Source organism: Scophthalmus maximus, chromosome 5 (genome assembly GCF_022379125.1).
Source record: "Scophthalmus maximus strain ysfricsl-2021 chromosome 5, ASM2237912v1, whole genome shotgun sequence".
In the NCBI taxonomy this organism is placed as follows: domain Eukaryota; kingdom Metazoa; phylum Chordata; class Actinopteri; order Pleuronectiformes; family Scophthalmidae; genus Scophthalmus; species Scophthalmus maximus.
Genome location: NC_061519.1, coordinates 14,799,812 through 14,819,221, shown reverse-complemented (window position 1 = coordinate 14,819,221; position 19,410 = coordinate 14,799,812). Strand labels below are relative to the sequence as shown.

General features: G+C 43.3%; 1 protein-coding gene across 6 annotated transcripts in view; it reads right to left on the bottom strand.

Annotated features, from left to right (window-relative positions):
• Positions 1-19,410, bottom strand: part of LOC118311196 (receptor-type tyrosine-protein phosphatase S-like) — a 61,456-nt gene that overhangs the window by 13,771 nt on the left and 28,275 nt on the right. For 2 of the 6 annotated variants that reach the window (XM_035634817.2, XM_035634818.2), the window contains exons 6-14: positions 15,881-15,991; positions 14,991-15,002; positions 11,698-11,712; positions 9,975-10,244; positions 9,178-9,557; positions 7,264-7,465; positions 6,217-6,353; positions 5,813-5,957; positions 398-492 (exon numbers count right to left, since the gene is read on the bottom strand). In XM_035634817.2, the coding sequence (XP_035490710.2) occupies positions 398-492; positions 5,813-5,957; positions 6,217-6,353; positions 7,264-7,465; positions 9,178-9,557; positions 9,975-10,244; positions 11,698-11,712; positions 14,991-15,002; positions 15,881-15,991 (1,367 nt within the window). Of the gene's footprint in view, positions 1-397; positions 493-1,249; positions 1,907-2,104; positions 2,223-2,696; positions 2,724-2,877; positions 3,072-3,326; positions 3,645-5,812; positions 5,958-6,216; positions 6,354-7,263; positions 7,466-9,177; positions 9,558-9,974; positions 10,245-11,697; positions 11,713-14,990; positions 15,003-15,880; positions 15,992-19,410 lie in introns of all 6 variants that reach the window. The other 4 variants (XM_035634820.2, XM_035634821.2, XM_035634822.2 and 1 more) reach the window with 3 other exon arrangements.

Genomic DNA, 19,410 nt, shown 5'->3' with positions numbered 1-19,410 from the left:
CCCCCCCCTTTCACCGAACTTTTTTATTAAATGCTACTAAATACAAATAGGGGGAAACATCCAGCATGGCTCTTGCCACAGGTAACAAAGTTTGCTTACCAGCATTACCAAAGCTCATTAACACAATATATCTCCCTGGCTTAATCCTTGCAAAAAGCAAAAAGTGTAAAAGCAGCAATTTGTTGTTTTCTGGGGGATTATGTGTAAAACTATTTCTGCTGGTGGGGTGGATAGCCCCATGCAAAACGTTTTCGTCTGCATAAACAAACTAGATAAAACGTGATAATTAGTGGCCTTTAGAGGTGCTGGTAGGCAGAACGCCAAGGAAATATGTTGTTTTATGGTCTACATCACGTTATCATACATCACAAGTACATGCACCAGTTTATGAACATACGGTGAAGCGATAGGGATTGCTGCTCTCTGGAAACTCCCAGGTCAGAAGAACACTGGTCTTGGTGGCCAGATTGACTGAAAAATTCCTTGGGACATCTGGGGAGCAAACATAAAAAAAAGAGTCAATCGGTGTTGACATATTTTATTCACATCAAAGGCTCGAATCCTCGATCCAACTGCAATCCTGTAACAATGGAGAACACGTCAGTCAGATCTGTTACGGGGTAAGAACACACAATGGTTATGAGGATGGGCTGGTGATGAGGAGAGTGGTTGGCAAGAGTAATAAGTACAAGTAACAGACACAATGGCTGAAGGAATGTGACATGCCACATTATCAGTGTAAGGTTGTGTTTGTTCCACTCAGAAGTCAGCATGTCAGCAAAGGCTTTGGAAAAGGTGGCAGTGGAGGTCTATCAGATAAAAAGCTTACCTGCAGATACAGCACCAGATGCCGGTTTTCACTTGAATTCAGACTGAACACTTACCTTCTGCATTAGATACTGTACATCCGAGCCCTGTATTGACTTTTACCTGAGGGTTTGTGATAAGCAGTGTTCTTGAAGCAAACATCCATTTACATTCAGCCTGCCCCCACTGGTGGTGAAGGGTAGGGGATGAAAGTATAAGTGAGTTAGTGGAGGAGATTGGGGGGGGGGGGAGTTGTGGTCCCCTGGACTTTGCAGTTTTCAGCTTCCCTGAGGTGCTCGGGTGAAAGGCTGACCTGACTGGCCCACACTTCACTTAATTCAGTGTTTAGGAGTGAAGTCCACAGGAAGGGGAGCGGAGATGTGAAGCTGAACCAGTGCTTAGAAGGTGAAGTGCGTTTCCCGAGGCCTGAGGCCAGCCCTACCTGTTTCAAGGGCCAGAGTTCGGCACACAAGAGGTGGGCTGAGGGGCCCTGGCCCTGCCTTGTTGTGGGCTCTGAGCTGCAACTCGTAGAATGTGCTGTGATTAAGACCCAGGATGATGTAGCTGGAATCACTCGCCGGTAGTGTGATCAGCCATGGGGGAGCAGGTCGGGCTGGTGAATCAGAGGGGCCAGCAGAGGGTTTGGGGCCTGCAGCCTCTTTGTAAGCTATGGTGTACTCTGTAATGATAGCGTTGGACTCCTCTGGGGCAAGGGGCAGCCAGGACAACTGGAGGGAGCAGCAAGTGGCATTAACAAAGTCCAATATTTTGGGGTATCCCAAGGGTGGGAACATGGGAACTGTTATTTCCTGCTGTGCTACATCACCATAGCCTGCTCGGCTCTTTGCGGACAGGACAAAGACATAGGAGGAACCTGGGGAGAGGTTTGTGACAGTGAAGTTTTTCTCCCGATTTGTGAAATCCACTGTGGTGTTTAAAGTGGCATTCTTCAGGCCAAACTGTAGGCGGTAGCCCTGGATTTCCACTGGGGCCCTCCGGCTATCAGAGCCTGACTCAGAGCACTCAAGAGGAGGAGCCCACCGCACCACCACTGATGGACCTGATCCTGGACGCACCCAAAGAGAGGGGGGGCCAGGCACTGCAAACGACAGATGAGGGAGCAGAAAATCAATTTCAATATATATAGAAAACATATATCATGTAAATATTATAGAATAATTAGAATTGATCTGGTGGTTTATTTACTGCAGGCTCCTGACGCAGCTTACTGTAAGATCAATGCTTGAGTATGTTACTAAATCTAGAGCACTGAAACGTACACTTGGCATATGCTTACCAATCCCTGGGGTCTGCACCAGCTTGGGTTTGCTGTGCGTTCCATCCCCTTTGGTGGTGTACGCTGCCACTGAGACAGAGTACACAGTCTCTGGTTTGAGACTACCCAAAATCAGCTCCTGTGAGGGAAACACGGAGCACCATCAAATACTGCTCACTCACCTGTGGCTCTCAAACTTTTTTCTGGCTTGGCATCCTTCAGAAGCAGAGAAAAGTTTGCACCATTGATCAAATCAAAGAGTGGACGGACAACCAGACTTTAAAGTTCACCGTCTTGTTGGTTCAAGATGCTGGTAAATCTAAATGAAGCATGATTTTGTACACATGGCTTGAGTAATATTAACTAATCAGGCGAATTGTGGAGAATGTATCCAAGCCCCAAGCTAATGAGTGTACCATGCCAATGTTGACGAAAAATTTAAGCATTCATGTGTTTAAGCATGTTGAGGGGGCATGACACCCCCATTTGATAATCAAAGCAATTTACAGTAAAAATGTAAGAAATTATTTTAAAAAAAAGTTATGTAACTAATCGAGTCACTGGAGGAGAGACTTTATGGAGATTTCATAGCTTCTGGGTAGTCTGCACTCACATATAGAGTCGAGTCATCCTCCTCCATCTTCTCCCACAGACAGGACACACCCCGCAGGCAGCCAAGACAGATGAGAGGAGTGAGTTGAAAGTGAGTCAAAGCACCAAAGGTGAGAGGAATGTTTAATTATGAAATAAACGGACACCATTTGATCATAAAAAATGGTCAGTCATGATGTCACCTGAGACTCATCCAATAGGATGTCTTTGATGCGGGGAAGGTTGCGCGATTCACCGCTCTCTGCGCGGCTGAAGTGTACCTGGTAGCCTCTGATCTGGCCTTGCCGCAATCGAGGCAACACCGAGCGCCAGGTGACTCGAAGTGCTGAGGAGTTGAGTGGCTTGACATCCACCTGCCGAGGGGCTGCACTGGGAACTGAGAAAACACACACACACACACACACACACACACACACACACACACACACACACACACACACACACACACACACACACACACACACACACACACACACACACACACACACACACACACACACACACACACACACACACACACACACACACACACACACACACAGAATGAATTAAGTGACCAGCAGTCTAGCCAGTAAATAATCAACTAAACAATCAATACTGCTTACGTCTGATCTACAATTCTCACTCTTACCATCCTCATCAGTTCTGCAAAGCACAGTCGGACTGTTGGGTCCAGTCCCCTCTGTGGTGAAGGCTGCCATGCTGATGTTGTACCAGCTCCACTTCTCCAGCCCCTCTACAACTGTCTGCCCCTGCAGGGCCGCGATAGGAAGCCCCTTCATCTCCTGGCCCTGACCTCCGCCTCCTGCCCCAGAAACTCTCTGGTATCTCAGCTCATAACCTGCCAACTCGCCATTCTGGCCCTCGACTGGAGGCGGCCTCCAACTTACCCTCAGCGAGGTGGAGCTGGCACTCTCGCAGGAAACACCCTTGGGTGCAGCTGAGGGCTCTAGTTGGACAAGGGGCAAGGAGGGCAATTGGCAAAGAGTTAAGGAAGAGATCCAAGAGAAATGGGGTTTGAAAAAATGAAGAGAGGGGAAAAATACAAGTAAAAGGGAGAGGCGGTGAGGGTAAAAAAGGGAAACAATAAGAGACTAAGGTAAAATGAACTGAAAAAGATAACACAAGGACAAACATGGCTCAGACAAAAGAGGGGCACAACCACATAATGTAAAAGCATCATGTAAGGCTTAGAGCCTAATGAAATAAACCAGAGACAAGAGTATTGACCCTGAGTGGACAACTTAATTATACCCAAGGAGAATGTGTATCCGATACCCAATGATTATATTTTATCCGTTGGCTGTAGCTAGTGGCATGAAGGGATCCAGATTTATGAATGAAAAACAAATAAATCCTATCTTTCTAAAGCAGGGCTCACAGTTCACTGCACAGGAGCACAGACAAATATACACATTTCACAACACCAGCCCTTATGGTGGCATAATCCTTGAGTCCTCGGGATGATAGAGTAGTCTGAGACTTTCCACTGCCGACTAGGAGAAGGTCTGGGCTTTCACAGAGGGAAGGGGAAAGGGGGAAAACAAACTAAAACAGATCTCACACGGGGCCGAAGGGATTTAGAAAGCGGGCTAAAAGAAAACCCAAAACAACAACACAGATCCTTGGCGAGAAAGGCACTCAGATGGATAGACGGATATTGAAAGTCAGCTAGAATGATGAAGAGTAGACACGAATTGAATCCAAAGTAGGCTGGGATATTTACTGTGACAAACGAGTTCAGAAACAGACACAGAACCACAAAATACACCACCACAGACATCTGGACCCTATGTAACACTCACCATATATAAAGTTCCCTTAAAACACACATACACACACACACATACACAATGGCGAGCATGGCCGAGGCATCTGGGCTTGTGTGTGAATGCAGGAGTGTATCGCATGTGTGTATGCGTGGGAGTGTAATAGTCATAGCTGACAGGTTCAAGTATCTATCCACTCAGCCGTATAGCCACTGTTCTGTTGGCCTCGGGGGACAATCTAGATGTGCACCAAAGCTTGGCGATAACAAAGCGCACATAACCTCCCTGGGAAATGAATTCTGCCGCATGAAATAGTCTGCTTATCGGGCACCTTCCTTTTCCTGGACCCCTCCTCCCTCCCCTCGCCACCCACCTCCACCGACATTACACCTTGTTCTCGCTTTCTTTTTTCGGAAGTAAAGAGTGAACTGAGACCATCTCAAATGGTTTAGAGCATTCTCTGCTCCGTTCTAAAAATGATCAGATCGTGAATACACACAATGAGTCTTTGTGTCTATTGAGTTATTGTACTTGACAAAAACTTACCGCGGAAATGCTGCTGCACCACGACCCACAGGACTTGAGGCCTTTTTTTCTCAAACACAACTACTTTATTAATTCTCTGCCTTGCACCACTTTCTCTGTTATCTCTGCATTTTCTTTCTTTTTTTCTTTTCTTCTCAAGATCAGATATGAAATGGCTTGATATGCCAGAGCAATAATAGTGGAACTTGTTTGGCTTTAGAAATAAAGAGAGAAAATGAGACAAGGGAGAGAATGGATGAAATACAGACTGGCAAGCACTTACCTGTCAACATAGTGGGCCAGCCACCATCCTTTAATGCTCCTCACCACTGGCTGCCAGCCAATAAGTGGCAGACAGTTTCACCCTTTCAAAGACATTAGACACTGATAGAGTGGAAAAAGTGAAAGGAGGGTGAAGAAAAGGAAGAGTGAAACATTAATCGGTGCTCCATCTCCATCTGTCAAGAGGTTTTGGCTGTGTAAGAAAGCGGGAGGCTGAGCGGAGGAAGAAAGGCACAGTCAAACGTAGATGGATGGGTCAGGGAGGGTTGGACACATGGGTTGATAAACAAGATAAATGGAGAAATGCGGCGATGGTTCCCAGGTTTACCAGGTCAGGAGCTGAGCAAAATGTAATTTGAGCTGCGTGCGTGTGTGTGTGTGTGTGTGTATGTGTGTATGTGTGTCCCTGTGCATAAAGGAAAAAAATACATTTGCATGAGATTTGTGTAGAAGACTGAAACATAATGCAATCAAAATTTGTGTGAAATGTGCCTTTGTGCCTGCAGGTACACAGTGGGAACCCAGTCAAATTGAGACGTACTGGCTTGTGACGTCCTCTGCACCAGTTCATTAGTGAAAGCGCCGATGCCTTTGCTCGAGATGGCGGCCAGGGAGAAGGAGTACTCGGTGTTCGCTTTCAGACCCTCCACCGTGTAGGAATTCCTCGGCCCGAAGGTCAACTTCTCCTGTGAGAGAGAGAGAGAGAGAGAGAGAGAGAGGAGCGAAGGACATGATGAATGGTGGGATGAGGGGAGAGAAGAAGAAAACACTGAAGGAGATTTGGAGAGAGAAAGCGATGGGACTGTCACCACCAGAGAGAGTGGTGCAGTACACTGAGGTTAATCTTTTTTTTTTTTTTAAACTGGCCTCCTTTCCCTCTGTTTTGTTCAGAAATCCATTCTGGGCAGACAGATTAATAAAGAGTATGAGAGTCGTGAGTCTTACCAAACTGCCAAACTTGACTGGTTTGTAGAGCAGCTCATAGTTGACAATTGCCTCCTTGGTGTAAGCAGGTTCCCACGTCAGCTCGATGCTGGTGTCTGACACCTTACCGACTTTAAACTTCCCTGGCTGACCTGGGACTGAGAGGAGCAGGACAACACACAGTCAGTCTGGAGTCAGTAGTTTCGCTAAAGTTAGAATGACACTGGTTATTTCACAAATAATAAATACATTGTCTAGTTTTACTTTCCTTTAATACTATGTCCATTTTAACACACACACACACACACACACACACACACACGCACACACACTATTTTTATTTTTCATTCTCAATTATTCCATTTAATAATTCAAACATTTTATAAATTAGCTGGTTAATTAGTTAATTTAGAAATTAGTAGAATTAATCTTCACCTGTCTACTTACGCTCATTATCTTAATAAATTGTATAGTAATAAATGTGTTTTCCTTTATTTATTTTTTACTGTTATAACTGTGTTTAAAAACAGCACCATATAAATAAAGTGCACAATCATTCATGTTATTGATAGAAGTAATTGGAATAATGTTGCCAGGGAAATTACACTGTCAATCAAATATGGTCAAGGCACACCCAGTCCTGATGAAGAGTTTTATCACAAATGTTTTTACTTCAGCTTTAAGTGTTTCCTAATAAGTCAGAAAATACTGAATGTCAGAGAAATCATTAAGGTTTGAAACCAATCCTATTTAACCAAACCTTTTTTCTATAGTAGTAGTAGTAGGATACTATAGTGGAGAGTCGTCCTCCCCTTATAATGTACACATATACACCCATGAATCTCCCAAACCCTGGTATTTCAGAGTATTGAATATATAGTATATATACATCTGATGGTGTAGCAGTAGTTCAACCTACGACTACCATCATAGATGTTTGAGTTATTATATCTTTGTACCTCCCCAAACAAATTACATCTGTTATATATTCAAGAACTAAATGACTAGATAAATCTATGTCTACCAACGAGGATCCTTATGCACACATTCACAAGCACACACACTGACCTCCAGGCATGACCTTAACATGGACGGGGTCCGAGAAGGGTCCGTCCCCTACAGAGGTGAAGGCTAGGACCTGGATAGTGTACGTCTCTGAGGTTATGAGGTTCTGAATGGTGGTGATCACACTGTCCTGGACATTATGGATCTGCCATTCGTTCATTGGCCGGGACGGGTCCATGGTGTAGTACACACGATATCCTTTCACCTATAAGCAGAGAGTGAAGGAAAGGCCGTGAGATTTGGGGCAACAGAGAGTTTTTCTGTACCAGGACTGAAATTGAAGGTCATCCGTGCCTCGGCTGTATTCAGTGATCTTCCATCTAATCCCAATGTCCTGCATGCGTGGTAAGCCATAATACCTCCTTTTAACACAACAGGACTTTATGACAGCCAAGGTCATCAGCTATGAACTATTGCTTTATTTTAGTCCAGATGGTCCTGTGGATTTGTTGGTTCTGAGGTCATTGTCACAAATTGATGTTCTCTCATCGCTGGGGCTGTAATGTATTTGACCTTGATAGAAAAAAAAAACGCACTTTGAGATTGAAAACAAAAAACCCCCTCAGTTCTAATAAGATGAGTGTCCGGAGATTGTAGTGCATAAGATATAATCAGTACACCCTCTCCTATGGGATTTGTCTATGGGAAGTTCGAGGCGTATGTAATCCCGCTGCCATGCCACTGCCCTTACACTCCACCTCTGCCACCTCCCCTGTTATTATTCTTTAATATCTATAATCCCCATATGCTCTCAATCCAGTCTTGAGCTTTTATCAACCTACTGCGGTTAGGTGTGCTAGAAAAAGGAAATGGGCCTCAAGAGGAAGTGCTCCAAACTTAGAGCGGACAGTCCAATTACCATCTCTTTCTTTAGAGAGGGGGGAAAGTAGCGAGGGAGTTACAGGGCGGGATATCTCTGGCAAGACACAATCCCTGCAAAAGACACGAAGATGCACACTGGAGTGAAGCTCCCAGTGGTGGATTTTATTAAGGCTTTATCGCTTTGACCTCATGTGGCTCTTTGAGCAATCGTGAAATGTTGTCTGACTGTAAGTAAGTGAGGGCCAATGAAATTTCAGTTACACTTCCTGGCCCCCTATTTACTATTAATACGAGTTCAAAACACTGTGGTGTTTTTGTCAGCAAATATAAAGACATTATATGTGTTTATTATTTTTAACTGTATTTGCTAGCAATTGTAAACTGTATTTTACTTCAATTTGATTGTACATCTGCCTCCACAGGAGGAATTATAGTTGTGACAAAAGTAAACACCTACATCTGCTTACAACTACATTACCATGTTTTATTAACCAAATGTTTGTATAGCTTCTTTGAATGATAAATAATAAAGTATTGCCAAAATTTCAAAGGTGGGGAATATGCAGGCTCTGTCTTGGTGGTCAACAAAACCTTAAAATCCGTTATTTTATTTATGATAAAATAACGGAACATATACGAATATTCATGAAAAAACTAAATAATAATAAAAAATCTGAAAAAGTAAAAAAACCCAAAAACATTTAAGTTAAATTATGGGCGAAAAAAACTTTTCATGAATGGGTAAGAGATGACGGTGCTTTCAGTGAGAAAAAGGTTTTTATATCTGTCAGTTGTGGGCTTGAAGGGAACCAGAGGACATCTGGTCTGAAACACTTGATTCAGAGGATGGAAGCTGTCACAATGACTGAACTCTGCTTCATTTATCAAATGTTTGTTATATAGACGAGACAGGCTTTTCTTGACAGGCTTCACTCGAGCACAGGTCATTTTACTGCAGACATTTATCATCCTATTTAAAACATATGCCTGATTGACAGGAAGTGATGAACGCCACAAAAAAAGTAAGAAAATGTGTATTCACTTCTTCTACTCGTGACAAAACATCGTACAGTGCTCTTTCTGTCCTCATCCCACCTGTCCATTGGGTTCCTCTGGCTCCTCCCAGCGGACCATCACACTGTTCTGAGAGATGATTTGAGCCTGGACGTTTCGGGGAGGGCTGGCCGGGGCCTGCTCTCCTGTCCGAGCGTCCACACGTGTAGAGGGGGGCCCCTGGCCAATGCTGTTGAAGGCCGACACTCTGATTTCGTACTCGGTGTTGGGATACAGTCCACCGATGCTGTAGCGGGTGGTGGTGATGCTGTCCACCGTCTCGTACTTGCTGTCCGGCCCCTTGGCTCGGTACTGGATGATGTAGTAGGAGACGGGGTCGGGGTTGCCGGAGTCCCAGGTGATGGTCACACTGGTGGCGGTGGTCTCCGTGACGATGGGTGTGCCGGGAGGCTTTGGCAAAGCTTGGAAAAAGAGAGAGGGGAAATGAAGAGAAACATAATTTCTGTCTACACAATTACTGAACGCTATCACTATCCCATAGTTCATAGTGTTAATTTGTATATGAACTTTTTCTGCTGTTTACATCATCTGGTTAAATGCTAAACTGCACTGTGTTGCTCTTGTACTCAATGTGTGCAATTACAATATTGTTGACACTAATCTAAAGTTGACTGATCTAATTTAATTAAAACTTGAGGATACATCATTTACATTTACAGAGGAAATTTGCTTTACAGAAGTAAAATGTAAACACACACATTAGGAAATACAGAAGAATGTCAATAAAACGGAATGTATTCATGAATAAGCAGCATTTTTCCACATGCCTTCCTCTCTCTGAGGGGTAAAAGTTATCATGTTATTAGAGCGTCCCTTACTCTTGACTAAGACCTGCGCAGTGGCCTCGATGATACCCAGGCTACTCATGGCCACACAGGTGTAGTTAGCAGACTCCCGGACACCGTTGAGTTCCAGCACGTTACGGCCAATCGGCATCTCATCCTCGGGGGTCAGGTCCTCGGTGCCCAGCATCCATTTGACGTAGGGCATGGGTGAACCCACGGCCACACAGGTGATGTTGACGCTCCCTCCCGGCATGATCTCGTGGTTGGAGGGGAGGATGGAGAAACGAGGGGGCACACGGCGCACTGGGAAAGGAGGAGAGTCGGGGAAGAGAAGGAGAAGGGTGGGGGTGGGGGTTGAGGGGTAAGGTGGTGGAGGAGAAAAGCAGGGAAGGGAGTGAGGAGAAGAAAGGCAGAGAGAGAGAGAGCGAGAGAAAGAGAGAGAGAGGGAGGGAGGGAGCAAGATAGAGATTGAGAGAGAGAGAGCAAGAAAGACAAAAAGAAAGAAAAAAGAGAGAGAGAGAGAGAAAGAGAGAGAGAGGGAGGGAGGGAGCAAGATAGAGATTGAGAGAGAGAGAGCAAGAAAGACAAAAAGAAAGAAAAGAGAGAGAGAGAGAGAGAGAGAGAGAGAGAGAGAGGAGAGCGAACAGGAAGGGGGAGAATGAACTTCAGGGTTTTTTACAGAAAATTACAAAGGGATATTTCAAGTTTAGTCCCAATTACTGTATGGTACGGATGATTCCAACAAAAAAACACAAATCTTGTGTTGAGCTCAACCAATCACAGTGAGCTGCCTACTCAAAATAATATAGTGACAAACTCTTGAGTATCATTTCAACCAGGACATGACACCTATAGTCAGTTTCTCTTCTCATGGGTTATCGTCCATTCAAGCAGGGAAAAAATAAGTCTTTGTGATTAAGGTTTTTGATTATAATTGTATTATTATCATCATTATGTTTCCCCCTCTAAGCAATGACTAAACATCTAAACTTTGCCAGAAATGTCTGTGACAAACTTTACTCCATAGAGATTTCTGTGCAATGATGTACTTCTGCAGTCGATGGGCCATTTATTTTTTTTAGAGCGTGTTTGTATCACGGGGGCCGATCAATAGGCCCGGCCTACTATCTGTGTCCCCATGAGAAGAACAAGTATAGTGGCAAATTATATCCAATTGTGCATCTGTCGGAGCACGTTTGACTATACAGTTGGGAGAGATGCATCGAGAGACTGAACTCATAGGTCACTTGCATGCCTGGGCGACTCAAGAGGGATAAAATGGTGGAGAAAACACAAAGAAGAGAGCGAAGAACTGAAGACTGAGAGGGAGACAGAGAGAAGCGAGACAAGAAGCAGAGGCACTGGAGAGACAGACGGAGGGAATAGAAGGAAGCGAGAGACAGAGAGAGAGAGAGAGAGAGAGAGAGAGAGAGAGAGACAGAGAGAAAGACAGCTCTGCTTCTCTTCCAGACAATGACAGGCAATGTAGCAAAGGACAGCCACATTGTACAACAAGATACTGTACAATACATAAGATTCATAACTGATACAGTGTGTAGTCGAATGAATTGGAAAATGTGGACAGGAGTGGATCGAGGGTTCTAATAAGGTGTTGTGGCGATTACAGTGTGATCATTGGACACAGTCAAGAACACCAAGACAGCATGAAAGAGGCAGAACGGGAGAGAACGAGTGCGAGCAAAAAGAGATATGTGAGGTAGTATGTGCATGTTTATAAGTTAGTAAACTTATGTACATGTGTCTGTCGCTCCTACACATCAGGGTGCAGACAGAATGCAGAAGAAGAAGAGAAAAAAAAGGGGAAGGGACAGGAGGGGGAAAAGACAGGGGAGTGGAGATAAAGAGAGGGTTAGAAGAGGGTTTGGGGGCAGGAGGGAAAAGGGGGAAGAAAAGAGGAGCGAGGAAGAAGAAAACACATGGATCTATTTAAAAACACGGCTGTATACCAGAGTCAGGCCCATTCAGAAAGTAGGTGCTTAAAAAGTAAGAAAAAGAAAAAAGAAAAAATGACAAGTAGAGATCGCAGGTTGAGGTAACAGAGAGGAAGAGGATACCCGAGGGTCACAACACAGGAAACGGAGAGAGAGAGAGAGAGAGAGAGAAACGGACAAACATCTCTGGATGAAAGGAGAGAATGAAGGGGAGGCAGACAGAGAGCAGAAACATTGTCCAAAAACTCAACTCAACTCAACTCTAGGAAGCTCAAAATGTAACACATAACAAATGTTGTGAAAGTAAAAAGTTATTTAAATACAAAAAGTTACTGTTAAACCCTACGGTAGCAAAAAACAATGAACGTGCAAGGCTTATTTAGATGATTTGCAAATCCAGCAGTACTTCTAATATATGATTTAGGAAATAAAAAGTTAAGTAAAAATAAAAATATAAATTGATAAATTCACTGCATAACCTCCACTCCTTAAGGTGTAACACCATTACTTGGAATCTTCATGGAGCACATCCCCCTTTACTCAAAGAATCTAGAGACAGTTGGATAGAAGTTAACATTCTTTGCATGATTTCAACAAATTAAAAAAAAAGAATAGTCGCCATGGCGTCACTATCATTTCATGAGTAACAGAAAAAAAAGAAGAAGCTGCAAAGCATGTGGAACACCTCTGAAGAAAACAAAAGCCGGAAGATACCCAGAATTGGATACAGAAGTTTGAAGACAAGAAAGAGACAAAGAGACAAAAACAGGTAGATCTGTTAGAAACAGACACGGCTACGCAGGCATCTCCATGTCCGAGCATGCTGGAGGCAGACACACAGACAGACACACGGTGCATCCATGACAGCTCACATGCACAATACACACACAGCGGGTGCAATGCCGCATGACGAAAAAAGGTTCAGTTTGATTGAGTCACTAGTGACCGACTAATCCTATCAATACAACCGAACGAACTTAAAAAAAGACGGTAATGCGAGCGACAACAGGATGCAGGGTGAAGCCCGAAGATGGCGGTTAAGTGATTGGAAACGTGAGCCGTACTCTAGAAAAAACGTATCAGCCAGGACCAGAGACAAAGGACCGAAGAATCCACCCGTTGAGACGCACTGTGGCCGAGCACTTCACAATAAAGTGAGCTTATAACAAGGGATAATCCCTCACATGCTCACAGAGCCTCTAGCTTAAAGTTAATCGAGCCGGGCCGCATGATTCCCCTCCATTTTCTATACAGTTTGTGGGAGCCACGAGCTTCAATCTTTATTAGCGGAGCTATCATTAGTCCCGTCCTCTGCAGGGAGTCTGGAGGCTACAGACTTGGGAAACCTTGGCACAGAATAAGGATTACCGTCGTATGGCTGCACTGCTATATATATATCTATATATATAAATATATATATACCCGTTCAGGTCTTTCACTGAGCTGACATTTATGCAGCACCGTCCTGTCTGTCTCAAGGACAAAGCTTTCATAAACCACTGTAATATCAGGGAATCATTAATATCCCCTAGATATCTACAACGTGAGGGGATGTGATTAATTTTGAATGTCAGTCAATAGAGAGATGTGGGTGGGTGTTTGCTGGGGCAGGCAAAGCAAGCCAGGAAAAATAAGATACACCGGCTGTATTCCGGCAGTGAGGGAAGTATTCGGATACTTTACGAGCAATATCATAACATACCCAGGACAGAATCACTACACGCACAAGGCTGTGCTGTGATATCGTCCACCTTTACTTAGGGTTGGCGTTAGCGTGAGAGAGATGTGTTCCTCTTGTCCACCTCAGGGCAGCTGTGGCTCAGGACGTAGAGTCGGTCGTCCACCACCAACCCGAAGGGTCGGCGGTTCGATCCCAGCTTCCCACAGTCCGCAATGCCAATGTGTCAAGACACTTAACCATGAATTGCCTCTGATGGCTCTTCCGACAGTGTGTGAATGTCCATTTTTTACCCGCTGCGCTGCACCGCGACCGTCACCAACAGAGAGTGGCCAAGGTTTGTACTTGGCACTGCTTTCGTGGTCCATTCAGAAATACCTCCTTATTGCAATATGCACATATCATACTCTTGCAGCGGGTTGAAGCGAAGCTCATTTGAAGTATGGAATGTAAAATTATTTTCTATACAATGTGTACATATTTCGTGAGATCTTCATTAGCTGTGTTTATAAAAAAGTAACTAGTATAAATAGCTGTCAGATCAATATAGTTGAGAAAAAATACACTATTTCCCTGTGAATTGCAGTGAAGTAAAAGAAAATTATATAAAATATAAATAGCCAAAATACAAGTAGGTCAAATTTGTATGTAAGAGCAGCACTTGAGTAAATATATTTAGATACTTTATATGATGAATGATGTTTTGGATTTCTTGCCATCTTGAGTTAATCTGATGAATTCAGCTTCTCCTACAAACCTGCACAGCACATAGAGTTCAACGCCAGAGCCGAATGTACACATGTACACGTGAGTTTGCCAATGCAAGATTTCCACACAATGCAACAAGTGCAGGGCAGATGCAATGACATGGGGTCTGGGACACAACGGTACAGATGATGTACACAGATGATGTACACAAAGGGAGAAAAAAAAAAGTAGCAAGACGGAAAATTCAATAATATCAAAATCCGAGCATATCAAAAGGCGTGAACACACAGTGTGCCATGCTCCCGTGTCAGTCAACAGACATGCAAGCGGTGCTCCTTTCTCTTTCTCTCTCACTCCTTCCATGCAAACATCGCCTCTCTTTAATCTTCCAATTCTTGGGTCTCCATGACAACAGGATCATACCATGCAGAAAACACTGATCAGGGTGTGAAGGCTATACCAAGGGTTCTGCACACAAGGCCTCACAATGCAGTATATGCACTCTGCTGCGTAGGCAGACCACTTCATCATCGTAGCAGCTTAGAGGAATCAGCTCTCTTCATTTTGGAGACAAAATCATTTCATTTAAAAAATCTACTCTGGTGTCCTTTTTAAAAACGTTTTTTTTTTTCTTTTTTGTTTCTCTCTGTTTCAATAAGTGAAGCTTTCTGAAACAAAGGAGCAACAAAAGAAAAGAAAGAGCACACCAACCTTCTCGAAGCTCTGAGGGATGGAAGGGGGTTGATGCAGAACACAATGACGTGAGGGGGGGGAGAGAGAGAACGGGGAAACACAGAGAGAATAAAAACGGCCAGCGCAAAGCCACTCGCTCCACTGCAACACACACACACACACACACACACACACACACACACACACACACACGCGCACACACGCGCACACACGCGCAAACACACACACACACACACACACACACACACACACACACGCACGCTCGCAGCCTCACACACAACACCCGCACCAACCCTCATACATCGCATACAAACTTCTCTGACATCCCACTTAACATAGAAAGTAGAACTTGTAAATCTGAACACCGGTCGTGTTCTTGCAGCAGTAAGCCAGTAACATGCCAGCACCCACAGTCCAGAGGCTAGAATCAGTTAAACAGGGACCATGTGGGCGCAGGCACTTTCAAATTGGAAGATATTTAAGAATGACTTATGTCCAGATTCTGATCATTTAATTAATTTTATTCCAAATGGTCAATCAAATCAAATTTCCTCTTAATCTGCCTCTCGTACAGAAACCATTTTAGTAGACAGAGCAGTGGTGTTTCCATGCAGTTAAACCGAGGCGTGTTCCCAAATTGAATTTAACAATTTTTATTTCAGTTTGGTCCTGCGGTGGGAGCACGCACCACGGTTTAAGGTGGACTTGTTAAAGGTGGTTGTGAAGAATAACCAAACAACAGGGTCAACAAATATTGTAGACAATGGATGGGTTAGTAATACTTGTTTATGTGCACAGTTCCGGAAAAGAAATAACTTCATTAATATCAAGAGCCAATTTACAGTAGTGATGTCTGCTGTGTTGTGCATGTGTGTGCACGTGCACATGTGTTCTGTGACCGGTCCTACCTCGCACGTATAGGTTTGCGGGGGAGGAGTAGCGTACACCTTGAGAGTTGGTGGCCACACACTCGTACTTCCCTTGGTCCGTTTCCTCGCTGTTCTCAATCTGTAGCGCTCCTGGAAGAGAAAGAGAGACGGAGGGAGATGTTCAGTCAAGTTTGGGGGAAATCTTCAAGCCTTCCTTTTTTCAAACTCACTTTTCATCCCGAGATCTTTGTCTGTTTTTTTTCTTTTCTGTCCCTATTACATTCTGACCCTGCGATAGCCTCTGTCCCATCGCTTCAACAGCCAACACCAGCTTTGTTGTTATTTCAGAGGCAACTTCAGAGTGGACCGTGCTTTCATATACTCGTGTTTGTAGTTTATCGCTGGACGGCAACAATGAGGCCCGCCATAGAAATGCTCTTTGAAAATGAAAAGGTGCAAACTGCCTCTATTACATCCTCAGTGTTTCCAGCTTGACTCTTTTCTGGAGCCTTTAATGACTCTTACAAAACATCTAGCAATAAATCTAGCGACCAAACTTAAGCTGCCTTCAACAGAAAAGAGTGAGTCGGTCTTTCCCTCTGCAGACACACATCTTTATCCCTCTGATTCAAACTGATCGCCTTAGAAGTGACCAACCACAAGTAAAGCCTGACCTGATGCAAGGGTCTCTCAAAACTTTATTTCTCAGCCTCTGGAGCAGAAAGACAATTTGAGAGCTTAAAAATGTGGCTTTTACTGTAAAAAAAACTAAAAACCCTTTGCTCCAATGTACATGAACGTAAAAAAAAAAAAAAAGTTAAAGTTTCCCAGGGCAAGGGCAATAATTTGCAATAAAAGGTTTAAGATCTCAAATTGATTTTTTTAGTATATGTCACATTTGCTTCAGAAAGCTGAGAAATAAAGGTCGCAGTGAACTTTGTTATTAAAACAATAGTTTGGTTCTAGAATGCTCACATGAGTATGTAAGCACAGCGAGTAGGATGGAAGCAAACATATAAAGGGCTGAACCTGGCCGATGCTAGGACGCAAATACACTGCAATGACAGTATGAATATGCTAATTGGTGCATTATGTGATTCAAAGACATGATCTAGCGACTTCCGAAGCAATTATTCTTCAACGGCAGTTTTCGACTATGACCTGCATGCAGGGTGCAGACCCAGTCTTGCTCTAAAAGTAACATTGTTTCTCCACCTCTCTGCATCTAAGAGTGAAAAACAGAAATGGCAATACAGTCAAAATTCAGAAATTCCTTCCAAAATGTTTGGCAGCCAAAAGCAAGTTTTGAAAGGACATTTTATAACCCTAACCCTAACTCAGATAGCTCCTAAAGAGCCTTTGTTGTTGTATTGCACTTTGCAAGCTACTGGCTCCTCTCCTCCAGCACGCTCACTGCTCACTGTTTCCCTGAAGAAAGCCTTTTTCTTTCTTGGCAGTTAACTCAGAGTCGCTACACAACTTTACCCCACAGCGATGACAACACGATGCTCTTTATCTCCTCAACTTGTTCTTGTATTCCCACAATTATTTTATCCTCCTACCCTGATCCCACCGTGATAAACAGTGTCTCCCTAAATGTGTCAGGTATTCTTTCTTGTTTCTTTGGTGTCACAGAGTGCTATTTTTACAACTTATTTTACAACAGCCTTTTGAATTATCAGCATTGATTTTTTTCTTTCCCTCTTCCAGTCTGCTCTGTCACTTATATCTCATCTGAAACTGACACGGAGCCTGAGGAAGAAGCACAAAACCGTGAATGACACTCTGTTGTATTGCACCGAGACAACACACACACACACACACACACACACACACACACACACAGACACACAAACGTGTAGATAAACAGGCATGTGTCATCTGTGAGACTGATAAAATGCATCTGGCTGGTAATAGATATGTAGAGAAACAAGAGAATATGAAATTAATTATAATATAATAATATAATGTAAAAATATATTTATATACAGACATACAGTCAGTCTGCTGTTAAATGTAAACATGAAGATTCAAGAATATATACATACATTAAAGGTGCTTTTGGACGTCAACTGGGAAATACATACATAAGATGCAGTTGGATGTGGATATTTGGTGTAGCTTGTGGCAGGGCTGAACGATATTAAATTATTGTGACTTGTGTTTCTATTGTATTGTCCACCTGATTTTTATCCATAATGAAGAAAACATCTCCCTGCGTAATCGCAAAGCATTTCAACAGCACCATAAACTATATCCTCCAAAACGATCATAAAGTTGAAGTGAACATTTGAGAGTATGATTCACTGGAGGACTGTTCTATTAGACAAGTATTACCATTATTAAGTTCAGCTTCGTGTGTGAGTGTGTGTGTGTGAGGGGTGTGTGTGGTATCTCAAAACGTCAGCACATGAAACCAAAAAACTTTCTGCATGGTAAAGGTTAGCAATTAATAATGTGGTCGTTTTTCTTCTTCTTCTTTCAATTTGTGTTAACTTCTTACTCTAATATACTGTTGGCTTACTGGTCGCTGCTTTGTCCATGTGCCAGCTTATTGGTAGAAAAATATTAGTACCATGGTCAAAGAATTCACGCAATGCGTCACATATTGTGATTAATAAGATGATCAAATGATTTTTTTATGTCAGCTGATTATATTGACCAGTAATTGATTGATTAATCATTTGATAATTGATAAGACAATACTTTATTAATCCTCATGGGGGAAATTCGGGTGTTACAGCTGCCCAAAGACAGAATGAGTCCAGGAATAAGAATAGAATCAAATAAAATAGAATAGAAATAAAATAAAAATAAATAAAAATAAAATAGAACTATATAAAAAGAATTGGACAAAGAACATTTACAGCAGTAATTGTTTCAAAATTTTGAAACCAGGATTTGTTGCTTTTCATGTTTCATGTCATTGTAAACTGAATCAGACAAAATCAGACATATGAAAATGAAACACCCTGATATTGTCTGACATTTTGAGAACCAAGCCATTAAATTGATTAATCAAGATAAAAACAGGCTGGTGAAATATCACCCTACCCCCCCCCCCCCCCCCCCCCCCCCCCCCCTCAAGGAAAGCAGAAGTACCTCACAATTAAACCAAACACTTGAGTTAATGTACCCACAATTACTTAAAGCAGATAAAGCTTTTGCTTATTAAATCTTAAAAAACGCAGCCAGTTAAGCACTAGAAGGCTCCACAGAGACAGACAGGTTGTTGGTCGGTGTGTGTGGGGGGGGGTGTGTGTGTGTGTGTGTGTGTGTGATCCTCCAAATTACACAACAGCTGATCAGTAGATGCAGGAGTTTAAACACGGTGCAGTTGGAAGCCCAGAGGAGGGAAGGTTTGACTTGCAACAGCGAGCTGGGACACAAGTGTGTGTTTTGTGTGTTTGAGTGTGTTGAGTGAGCAGAGGCCCTGCAAGCTGAGGCTGTCATCCGTTTGCTTATGTCTTCTGCAGTTACATGAAAGGAAAACAGCGTGTGCCCTCCTCTCTCTCTCTATTTTCCCATCTCTCCTTTCCCAGCAGTACAGGGCAGAGTTGGGAGACAAA